Raw genomic sequence first — 12,668 nt, forward strand, 5'->3', positions numbered from 1 at the left:
GGAGAAAAGCGGGAGCGGGGACTCGGTCGGGCCACTCGTTTCCCTCCTCGTGGGATATTGACTCTTGTGACTCTGGGAGTTTGGGGACAGAGTTGAGCAACTTTTGTGCGCCTGCAGAAGGTGGACCCATTCCCCAAGAATGGTTCAAAACCCATTTGAGAGGGTCCCAAGCACACGTTGCTCATATTTGAGGTTGTTTCCCTAAGAAGAGACGGGGAAAGGATTCACACGCGCTCCCGCTGCAATGCCTTGCTAAGGAGGCACCACAGACCCTCAGGGTTGAGTTGAGGAGGCCGTTGCTTCCCTCCAACCAAGCCATATCTCGCGTGTTCGCAGCATATCCTTGAATTCTATACATCCCATTTTAAGTCAATCCCTACCCGATGCTTTTGCAGCGCTCAAATATCCTAGGGATTGGAAAAAAACAGTTAAAGTGATGGAGAGTCAGGAGAAAAGCGGGATCATTTCAGTCCACAAACAAGGTCCTTTTCCTTCTTTTTCTCTCAAGAAAAGGGGTTAAGCTCCTTCCCATTGAGAGCCACATCAGCTTTATGGTTGCCTTCAAAGGCCCGCTGAATCCATGGGTGGAGTATCCGGTGATACAGAGTGCCAAATATCATTTTTTATTTTGTGTTGCCGGAATCACTGGGTTGATGTGAGTTTTCCGGGCCCCATGTTCCAGAAGCATTCTCTCCTGACGTTTCGCCCACATCTATGTCGGACATCCTCAGAGGCTGTGAGATCTGTTGGAAACTGGGCAAATGGGTTGTCGAAGGCTTTCATGGCCGGGATCACAGGGCTGTTGTATGTTTTCCGGGCTCCATGGCCATGTTCCAGAAGCATTCACTCCTGACGTTCCGCCCACATCTATGTCGGACATCCTCAGAGGTTGTGAGATCTGTTGGAAACTAGGCAAATGGGTTGTCGAAGGCTTTCATGGCCGGGATCACAGGGCTGTTGTATGTTTTCCGGGCTGAATGGCCATGTTCGAGAAGCATTCTCTCCTGACGTTTCGCCCACATCTATGTCGGACATCCTCAGAGGCTGTGAGATCTGTTGGAAACTGGGCAAATGGGTTGTCGAAGGCTTTCATGGCCGGGATCACAGGGCTGTTGTATGTTTTCCGGGCTGAATGGCCATGTTCGAGAAGCATTCTCTCCTGACGTTTCGCCCACATCTATGTCGGACATCCTCAGAGGCTGTGAGATCTGTTGGAAACTGGGCAAATGGGTTGTTGAAGGCTTTCATGGCCGGGATCACAGGGCTGTTGTATGTTTTCCGGGCTCCATGGCCATGTTCCAGAAGCATTCTCTCCTGACGTTCCGCCCACATCTATGTCAGACATCCTCAGAGGTTGTGAGATCTGTTGGAAACTAGGCAAATGGGTTGTCGAAGGCTTTCATGGCCGGGATCACAGGGCTGTTGTATGTTTTCCGGGCTCCATGGCCATGTTCCAGAAGTATTCTCTCCTGACATTTCGCCCACATTACCTCACAACCTCTGAGGATGCCTGCCATAGATGTGGGCGAAACGTCAGGAGAGAATACTTCCGGAACATGGCCATACAAGCCCGGAAAACATACAACAACCCTAGGCAAGTGGGGTTTATATACCTGTGGAATAATGTCCAGGGTGGGAGAAAGAACTCTTGTCAAACAATCAGGGCCAGTTAATACCTCCCAACAAAGGATTCCGTCGGGCAGGAAGCAGCCAGGCTTTGACGCTGCAAGCCTAATCAAGGTGGCCAATTGCAACATTCACACTTGCTTCTAACAGAAAAGAATTCTTTCTCACAACCTCTGAGGGTGCCTGCCATAGATGTGGGCGAAACGTCAGGAGAGAATGCTTCTGGAACATCGCCATACAGCCTGGAAAACTCACAGCAACCCAATGATTCCGGCCATGAAAGCCTTCGACAACGCACACAAAAATTATATTTGGCGCTCTGTATCACCGGATACTCCGCCCATTGATTCAGCGGGCCTTTGAAGGCAAGCATAAGGCTGCCTTCACAACTCAATAATTTTTTTGTATTTTACATAGGCAGTATAATCCAGATGATCAAATCAGATATTCCTCATTGTCTGCTTGGAACTGGATTATCTGAGTCTGCACTGCCATATAATCAAGTCCGAAGCAGATCATCTGTTTTTTATATGGCAGTGTAAAAGGTTCCATAGAGATCGGTGCGCTGTCATTTTTACTCAGTTTGGATCCCTTATAGAATCATAAAATCTGAATGCTTGCCTGTGTTTGTTCATATGTTGTAATCCGCTTTCTGAGTCCCCTCGGGGAGAAGGGCAGAATATAAACAAAATGGGTTGCTGTAAGTTTCCCGGGCTGTATGGCCATGTCCTGGAAGCATTCTCTCCTGACGTTTCGCCCACACCTATGGCAGCCATCCTCAGAGGTTGTGACGATGACTCTGAGGATGCCTGCCATAGGTGTGGGCGAAATGTCAGGAGAGAATGCTTCTGGGACATGGCCATACAGCCGGGAAAACTCACAGCAACCCAGCGATTCCTACTATGAAAGCTTTCGACAACACATATAAATGAAATGGGTTGCTGTGTGTTTCCCGGGCTGTATGGCCATGTCCCAGAAGTATTTTCTCCTGACGTTTCGCCCACACCTATGGCAGGCATCCTCAGAGGTTGTGAGGTATGGAGAAACTAAGCAAGGAAGGTTTATCTATCTATCTATCTATCTATCTATCTATCTATCTATCTGTGGAAAGTCCAGGGTGAGAGAAGAACTTTTGTCAGTTGGAGGCTAGTGTGAATGTTGTAGTTAATCACCTAAATTAGCATGGAATAGCTTCATCTCCTGGCTTCTTCCAGCCTAGGGGCACCCTTTGTTCAGAGTCGTTAGCTGCCCCTAACAACAACAAATCTTGTTTATTTATTTATTATTTATTCGGAGCCCCGGTGGCGAAGTGTGTAAAAGCACTGAGCTGCTGAACTTGCAGACCGAAAGGTGCCAGGTTCAAATCCCGGGAGCGGATTGAGCGCCCGCTGTTAGCTCCAGCTTCTGCCAACCTAGCAGTTCGAAAACATGCCAATGTGAGTAGATGAATAGGTACCGCTCCGGGGGGGAAGGTAAGGGCGCTCCATGCAGTCATGCCGGCCACATGACCTTGGAGGTGTCTATGGACAACGCCGGCTCTTCGGCTTAGAAATGGAGATGAGCACCAAGCCCTAGAGTCAGACATGACTGGACTTAATGTCAGGGGAAACCTTTACCTTTACTAATTTGAACCCTCACAACCTCTGAGGATGCCTGCCATAGATGTGGGCGAAACGTCAGGAGAGAATGCTTCTGGAACATGGCCACACAGCCCGAAAGACATACAACAACCCTGTGATCCCGGCCATGAAAGCCTTCGACAACACAATTTGAGCACCATTTGTTTTAGGTTAAAGGTAAAGGTAAAGTCAGATATGACTGGACTTTATCTTTTACCTTATTTATTAGTGACATTTATATCCCGCCCTTCTCACCCCGAAGGGGACTCAGGGCGGTTTAGAAGTATATAGACATACATACAATATATTATAACTTGTTGTTGTTATAGTTGGAAGAAACCTCATGGGCCACCCAGTCCAACCCTTGCCAAGAAGCAGGAAAATCTCATTCAAAGCACCCCCGATAGATGGCCATCCAGCCTCTTTTTAAAAGCCTCCAAAGAAGGAAACTTCCTTTCTTTCCTCCAACTCCCATAAAGAGACTTAGAGCTCTGAGGTTGTGGGAAAGGTTAAAGGACGCTTTAAAGCCACTCTCCTGACTTAACAGAACAAACAGCAGCCTTCCATGATGTGACTGTATCCCAACTCCCATCAGTTCTAGTCTTGGTGTCTAATGAAGAGTGGGGTGGGGTTGAGTTGGGCTTAGGATGGCACCCAAGTGACAGCTCTGGGTTTTGTGTGTCCCAAGGGGAGAGGAGGGCTTGTCCTGCTGCTCTGCCTCAGGCGGCAGAATGTGTGGCGCGGTCAAAGCCAAACGCTGAGGGCAAAGGGAGATGCGGATCTCGAGGGAGGAGGAGGTGGCGGCGGGACTCCTCTGCAGCCGGGTCCAACCCGTGTCTCCCTGTATTGTCAGAACCCGAGTCGGAGAAGCCCCCGCACGAGGAGCCCCCGCCAAGCGAGCCCGCCGCCCCTCCCACCATTCAGCGAGCAAGAAACCCTCCAGGTAAATAAACCAAGGCGCCGCCTCTCCGCACCTTTCCCCTCCCTTCCCCGTCAAAAGAAACCCCGCTTTCCCACGAACCACGCGTGTGGGAGATCCTCAGAAGCGCCCTCGCCAAATCCCCTTCGCAAGCTTTTGCCATTTCTGGATTATTACTTATATTCCGCTTTTTCTCTGTACAAAACCCCCCAAGCGACCCGCGATAAAACCATTGCAATACCAATCAAAAGCTAAAATATATATGCAGTAGAGTCTCGCTTATCCAAGCTTCACTTATCCAAGGTTCTGTATTATCCAAGGCAGTCTGCCTTTTAGTAGTACAGTAGAGTCTCACTTATCCAACATAAACGGGCCGGCAGAACGTTGGATAAGCGAATATGTTGGATAACAAGGAGAGATTAAGGAAAAGCCTATTAAATATCAAATTAGATTATGATTTTACAAATTAAGCACCAAAACATCATGTTATACAACAAATTTGATAGAAAAAGTCATTCAGTACGCAGTAATATTATGCTGTAATTACTGTATTTACGAATTTAGCACCAAAATATCACAATGTATTGAAAACATTGACTACAAAAATGCGTTGGATAATCCAGAACGTTGGATAAGCGAGTGTTGGATAAGTGAGACTCTACTGTACAGTGTTCCCTCACTACATTGCGGTTCACTTTTAGCGGATTTGCCGTTTTGCGGTTTTTCAATAAACTCCAAAAGACTATTATAAATCATTAAAAATTACAATTTACAGCCTAAGGAAGGGAGGAAGGAGAAGCCAAAAGGAGAGAAAAAGAGACGAAGTGGTAACAGGAGGAGAAGGAGGCGATTTATCACACGATTGGTTGATAAAGACTTAAAATAGTTTAAAAGGTAAAGGTTTCCCCTGACGTTAAGTCCAGTCATGTCTGACTCTGGGGGTTGGTGCTCATCTCCATTTCTAAGCCAAAGAGCCGGTGTTGTCCGTAGACACCTCCAAGGTCATGTGGCCGGCATGACTGTATGGAGCGCCGTTACCTTCCCGCCGGAGTACCTATTGATCTACTCACATTGGCATGTTTTCGAACTGCTAGGTTGTCAGAAGCTGGAGCTAACAGCGGGCGCTCAATCCGCTCCCGGGATTTGAACCTGGGACCTTTCGGTCTACAAGTTCAGCAGCTCAGTGCTTTAACACACTTCGCCACCGGGGCTCCTAAAAATAAAATAGTTTATAAAATAGTTTATAACTACTAAAATAATGTATAAATGTTAAAATAAATATAGCGTCTCTACTTTGCGATTTTCACTTATTTCGGGTGGTCCTGGAACCTAACCCCAGTGATAAGTGAGGGAACACTGTACAGTAGAGTCTCACTTATCCAAGCTAAACGGGCCCAGCAGAACCTTGGATAAGCGAATATCTTGGATAATAAGGAGGGAGTAAGGCAAAGCCTATTAAACATCAAATTAGGTTATGATTTTACAAATTAAGCATCAAAACATCATGTTAGACAACAAATTTGACAGAAAAAGTAATTCAATACGCAGTAGTTGCTGTATTTACAAATTTAGCACTAAAATATCACGATATATTGAAAACATTGACTATAAAAATGCACTGGATAATCCAGAACCTTAGATAAGCAAGTCTTGGATAAGTGAGACTCTACTGTAATTGTTTTTGTGGTATTATTATCCAAGGCAGTCTGCCTTTTAGTAGTCATTGTTTTTGCAGTAAATGTTTCAATGTTTTGGTGCTAAATTCATAAATACAGTAATGACTACATAACATTACTGTGTATTGAACTGCTTTTTCTGTCAATTTCTTGTAAAACATGATGTTTTGGTGCTTAATTTGTAAAATCATAATGTAATTTTATGTTTAATAGGCTTTTTTTCTTAATCCCTCCTTATTATCCAAGATTTTCACTTATTCAATGTTCTTCCGGCCCGTTTATCTTGGATAAGTGAGACTCTACTGTATATACAAACATTGCAATGAAATCAAACATAGAACAGTATTAACAAGAATTAACAATTCCAAAAGTGTGGCCACCTACACCTTGAAAGCGTTTTCTTTCACCCCAGTTTCCAGAGCCCAGCAAAATTTGTTTTGCAATGAATGCAATATTAATATGTTGCTTTTGTGGCTTTTAATAGAAAAATAGAAATGAAAAGAGCATACTAAAGGTGACGGGCTAGTGCTAAAAGGGCAGGGGAGGGCATTTCTAGGAATGTGGCCTTTATTTGAGACGGTTCACATAAATGGTTCACATAAATGTTAAAAAAAGTATCAGGTAATATGTGTGCTTCCTCTTTTCCTTGTTGAATTTCTGAGAAGATAAAACTTTCTATTTTTCATGAAGGCTTTTCGGTCTTTACACAGAAGTTTCACTTCTATTGCAGTAGCCAAGAACAAAAAGAGAAAGTCAACTTTTATATTTATTTTATTATATTTTTTCTATTTTAGGCACCTGCAGTTTTATGAATTCATTATCGCTGCTACAATTAACAGGACTAGCTCTTGTGATTAATGCTTTATACGGATGAGAAGAAGCTCTGAAAGGCCAGATCATAAACACTATTATACTGGATTGCTGTAGTTTTCCCGAGTGTGGCCATGTTCCAGAAGCATTCTCTCCTGATGCTTCGCCCACATCTATGGCAGGCATCCATAGATGTTGTAAGCCGCCCTGAGTCCCTTCGGGTGAGAAGGGCAGGATATAAATATTGGAAATAAATAAATCCTCAGAGGTTGTGAGGTCTGTTGGAAACTAGACAAGTGGGGTTTATATATTTGTGGAATGTTCAGGGTGGGAGAAAGAAATCTTGTCTGTTTGAATGTTTCAATTGGCCACCTTGGTCAGCATTGAATAGCCTTTCAGCTTCAGGGTCTGGCTGCTTACTTGACTAGTTTCCAACATACCTCATTATCTCTGAGGATGCCTGCCAGAGATGCAGGTGAAATGTCAGGAAAGAATGCTTCTGGAACATGGCCATACAGCCCAGAAAACTCACAGCAAACCAGTGATTCTAGCCATGAAGGCTTTCAACAACACATACAGTAGAGTCTCACTTATCCAAGAATCGCTTATCCAAGGTTCTGGATTATCCAATGAATTTTTGTAGTCAATGTTTTCAATATATAGTGATATTTTGGTGCTAAATTCATAAATACAGTAATTACTACATAGCATTACTGCATATTGAACTACTTTTTCTGCCAAATTTGTTGTCTAACATGATGTTTTGGTGCTTCATTTGTAAAATCATAACCTATTTTGATGTTTAATAGGCTTTTCCTTAATGCCTCCTTATTATCCAACATATTCGCTTATCCAACATTCTGCCGGCCCGTTTATGTTGGATAAGTGAGACTCCACTGTATTTATACTATCTCCACTATGCCCCTATCAAACAGTACAAAATATTTATCTCTAGTACAGGCATTTCTGTTTCTCCTTTAAGATTTACTATAGCCTAACAATAAGTGTTCTCCCACTTTCGCTGTGAAATTACTATTATTCTCTAATATATATTCTGTTTCTTTTTTAATATAAAACCCTCAATAAAGATATTTTTAAAAAGATTTACTATAGCCAACCAATATTCCAATATCCATCCCTCCCTCCCTTCCTCCCTTCCTCCCTCCCTTCCTTCCTTCCTTCCTTCCTTCCTTCCTTCCTTCCTTCCTTCCTTCCTTCCTTCCTTCTTCCCTTTCTAATTGTTCATTATGAGAACCTACATCAGAACCTATCACTTGTATTCTTTTGCTTTCTTGCTTAAATTTCTGTTACTTTTCTATATATTGAAGAGCAGATCAAGGAGAGCTGCAGGGGGAAGGATGCATTCTACTTATACTATTAATTAACCGTTTCTTCTGAGTAGCTGAAAGCAGACTTGCTTTCACTTTGACACTTTGATAGGTTGGCAGTTCCCTCGCTCTTCCTCAAGTCGGCCGCACATGTAAAGATCCCCCTATATATAAAAAAAAACCCACTCAATTGTCACCAGGAGCATGCTGCACAGAGTCACTTTCTTTAGATGAATGGCCAGAATGAGTTATACAGGTCTACATGTGGTTTGTATGCTCTTTGTTTTTTCCCGAGTGAGAAATGTGTCACCCGTTTCTGTGCACTGCAGGAAGAGGGTATAAGGAAAATGTGTCGATGAGCACGCTGTCAGTGCTGTTATTGCTAACTGACCCTTACTTTTGTCCTTTCAGATATGCCCTGCGTGCAAGCCCAGTACAGCCCCTCGCCTCCTGGCTCAACGTATGCATCTCAGAGCTTTGCCTATGGCTCAGAGTACAATCCTGAGATCATGAACCCTGACTACAGCAAGCTGACAATGGAACTGAGCAGTGCTGAGATCAGTGCTACTGCTACCACCTCTCTACCCAGCTTCAGTACTTTTATGGAGGGCTACGCTGGGGGCTATGAGCTCAAGCCCTCCTGCCTATACCAAATGCAGTCCGCCTCTTCTTCCTCCTCCTCGCCTTCCTCTTCTGCGAGCCAGAGGCCCCTCATTAAGATGGAAGATAATCGGATGCACAGTTACCACTCATCACTGCCTCCTTCCATGGAAGAAGGTGTGGCAAACACCCCCATGTATTTCAAGCAGTCGCCACCTTCCACACCCACCACGCCTGGTTTTCCTTCCCACCAGGCTCCCTGGGATGAACCACCACCCCCACACCCTCTTCCACCAGCACAGACCTGCATGGCCCCAAGCCATTTGATGGACACTGCCCCTATGAAAACAATGTCTAGCCGCTTCCCACTCTTCCATTTCAAGCATTCGCCACCCCACACACCCACTGCCAGCGCCCACATGTGCTATGATGCCACCGCCTTGAATCTACCCATTGGATCGGAGAGGTCTACTGCGAGCCAAGCAGCTATGGAAAATCACCCGTATGGCCTCCCATTGTCCAAGAGAGCGGCCACCTTAGCCTTCTCACCATTGGGACTCAATGCAGCCACGTCCAGTCTGCTGGGTGAGAGCAGTGGTAGCAGCAGTGGCCTCCCTTCACCCCACAGCCGAAGTTCTTCATCAGGAGAGGGCACATGTGCAGTATGTGGGGACAATGCTGCCTGCCAACACTATGGGGTGCGAACATGTGAAGGCTGTAAAGGCTTCTTCAAGGTAAGAGTTTACTCACAAGTCCGTTTCTAGTGTTTGATGGGATTTATTTATTAGCTCCCAGTGGTGCAGTGGATTAAACCACTGAGCTGCTGAACTTGCTGACCAAAAGGTCGGCAGTTCAAATCCGGGGAGCAGGATGAACTCCCGCTGTTAGCCCCAGCTTCTGCCAACCTAGCAGTGCAAAAACATAAAAATGTGAGTAGATCAATAGGTATCGCTCCAGCAGAAAAGTATCAGCACTCCATGCAGTCATGCTGGCCACATGACCTTGGAGGTGTCTATGGATAACTCCGGCTCTTTGGCTTAGAAATGGAGATAAACACCAACCCCAAGAGTTGGACACGGTTAGGCTTAATGTCAGGGGAAAACCTTTACCTTTACCTTTACCTATTGATTGGCAAATAAGTACATACAGTCCCCAAATTACAAACATCTGACTTACATTGGACTCCTAGTTACGAACAGGGGCAGCAACACGAAATGAGAGGAAATCCACCTCTAGGAAGGGAAACTCATTCCCGAAGGAGTTATCATGAGGAAAGGGTGTTTTTACTAAAGCTTTATCAGCAGTCCTTGTTTATCAACAAACCAAAAAATTCATAATCCAGTTGTCACAGGGACAGAAAATGAGGTGAAATCTGAAGAGGAGTACAGACAGCAAAACAAACTTTACAGGTGTGTTAACCTTTCCCTATGTTATCCCAAACACACACATATAGGGTGTGTATGTATGTGTATGTATACACACACACACACGCACATACACACACACACACATGTATATAGGTCAAGTTACACTTTAAAAATGTATCCGTTCTGATGTATATCCAAATTCATCTTAAGAACAAATCTATAGAATATAGGTAGGTGTGTACAGATTTAGGCTGTAGGGCTCAGAGAAACCACAGAAGAACATTTGCTACTTTCAATGGGATTTAGTTGTAACTAAAGTAAACTGTGTTTGAATTTTAATGTGTCTATCCACAAGGCTTGTGGTATGTTGTACACCCCTACTAATAACCAACTTCATTTTAAGTGTTGGAAAAACTTGAATGTTTGTTAGTGTAGTGTCACCTGTCTATGCAATGGTCAATTTGGTTCTTACCTTCACTGTTCATGCATCTTTTTAGAGAATTGTCATTATATATCACTGCTGAGAATTATGGACCTTTAAGATCCTGTCTGATATTGGAACCTAAGTAGAATCAGTTCTAGTGAATATTTGGATGGGGCATTAATGAATACCAAGTGCTGTAGTCTATATTTCAGAGGAAGGAACTGGCCAAACCACATCTGAATATTCTTTGCCTAAGAAAACCCATTGCCGTTCATTGGTCACCATAAGTAAACTGGCTATTTAAAAGCACATACACATACGGTGGCGAAGTGTGTTAAAGCGCTGAGCTGCTGAACTTGCAGACCAAAAGGTCGCAGGTTTGAATCCAGGGAGTGGAATGAGCACCCTCTGTTAGCCCCAGCTTCCGCCAACCTAGCAGTTCGAAAACATGCAAATGTGAGTAGATCAATAGGTACTGCTCCAGCGGGAAGGTAACAGTGCTCCATGCAGTCATGCCGGCCACATTACCTTGGAGGTGTCTACGGACAACGCTGGCTCTTCGGCATAGAAATGGAGATGAGCACCAACCCCCCAGAGTCGGACATGACTGGATTTAATGTCAGGGGAAACCTTTACCTTTACCTACACACACAATAAGAGGTCATTGTCCCAAGACTTTTATCAGGTATGGATATTGTGTGACTCAGTCACCCTCTCAAATTTCAACTCCTAGTACTCCTCAGTATTGATTATGCTAGGTAAAGTTGCTGGGAGTTGTAGTTTAACAACATCTGGAGAACTACACAGTTTCCATCTCTCATCTAAAGGCTGATAAGTGGAATGGATAGGTAAGAACGGCAATAGATGAATGTGGAAGAAATTGTAATCCCAATTTCTGTCCAAAAATGGGAAATGGTTTCTTCTCCAACCATTTTATTTGTGAAATGTATATGCTGGCTTCATTCCCATATAATGTATTTAGTTTGGAGCATTTGTATCCTGTCCTTATTCCAAGGAACTCAGGGCATTAGATGGGTTTCTCACCTTCTTTCATCATCGTATTGGGTCATGCTGCAGCATAGATTAAAGAGGTTGCATTGCATTTAAAAAGTTGTAGGAAAGTCCAAGATAAGCCCTTTAATGCACTGCAGCATATCCCAAGATAGTCTGGATTGTAACATGAAATTGGCTCCAGAAAATGTGAAGTGCATTGTAGACTTCCACCATTGCTGAAGTGCCTTATAGGATTTAGACTGGAGGGGTGAGAGGCTGTCAAAATGCTCCAAAGGCATGGCCAGCTAGCAGGGAACTAATTGATACCTTGGGAGGGAAATTGACAACTTCCACCAACTGTCACTTTCCTTGATTTTTCCCCCCACTTCCTGTGTCCCTAGAGCACTTATGCGCACCTCTCCCAGAAATTGGGGGGGGGGGGGGAGTAGTTTGAGGCCAGTTTCTGTGGGTAATGTAATAATCTTCCTGGCCTCAAACCAGTTCCATAGAAACCAATCTAATCACCTGCACAGCAAAACCAGTTCCTTCCAAACCAACCTAAATGATCATTGTGGATGTACCCACAGAGAAACAAACCTGCATTAATATTAATGCACTGAAATATTCTTGTTTACGCTTTACAAAAATAAACAGAACCTTAAAAAAACCCATATAGACTTGTGGGTAGATGGATAATCATACCGGCATCTTAATAGATCTATTATAATGATTGCTAATCTATTGTCCGTGAATTATCCCAGATCTCTTGAGATGTGCTATATATATATATATATATATATATATATATATATACACACACACACACACACACACACACACACACATACATATATATGTGTGTGTATAGTGAGAAGTGAACACATTATTTTAATTGTTCTTCTGTCCCATGTTCAAAAGTATCTTGGTTGTTTAGTTAGGAAAATTGTATACTGAATATTAGGGGCAAAATGGCTTTTATTAGACTAGGAATGGGGGCAGGGGAATTCAATTTGCACTTCCCAAATCTTTATCAAATAATCAATCAGTATTTACATATCTCCAAATTTTGTGATGCAGTTTTTCACTCAAAAATGCATACCAAAATATATGTGCTATAAGTATTGTGCAAAAAAAAAGTCAATAATGGGGAAAATAATGTTAAAATGTATAGTATTCTTTACATTGCCTTCAAAAATGAATATAACAGGCAAAACAGAAATATTAAATTAGAACTGCCTGGGAAAATTCATATGGTTTTTGTAAAAACTAGAAAAAAAAATGCAAACAGATTGGAAACAGAACAGAA

The 12,668-nt window shown here is 43.5% G+C and overlaps 1 protein-coding gene across 2 annotated transcripts in view; it reads left to right on the forward strand.

Annotated features, from left to right (window-relative positions):
• Positions 1-12,668, forward strand: part of nr4a3 (nuclear receptor subfamily 4 group A member 3) — a 43,177-nt gene that overhangs the window by 1,633 nt on the left and 28,876 nt on the right. The window contains exons 2-3 of one of the 2 annotated variants that reach the window (XM_016994465.2): positions 4,099-4,188; positions 8,390-9,312. In XM_016994465.2, coding sequence (XP_016849954.2) covers positions 8,392-9,312 — 921 coding nt within the window. In that variant the 5' untranslated portion in view covers positions 4,099-4,188; positions 8,390-8,391. The remainder of the gene's footprint in view (positions 1-4,098; positions 4,189-8,389; positions 9,313-12,668) is intronic. The other variant, XM_008112966.3, reaches the window with a different exon arrangement.

This window comes from Anolis carolinensis, chromosome 6 (genome assembly GCF_035594765.1).
Source record: "Anolis carolinensis isolate JA03-04 chromosome 6, rAnoCar3.1.pri, whole genome shotgun sequence".
In the NCBI taxonomy this organism is placed as follows: domain Eukaryota; kingdom Metazoa; phylum Chordata; class Lepidosauria; order Squamata; family Dactyloidae; genus Anolis; species Anolis carolinensis.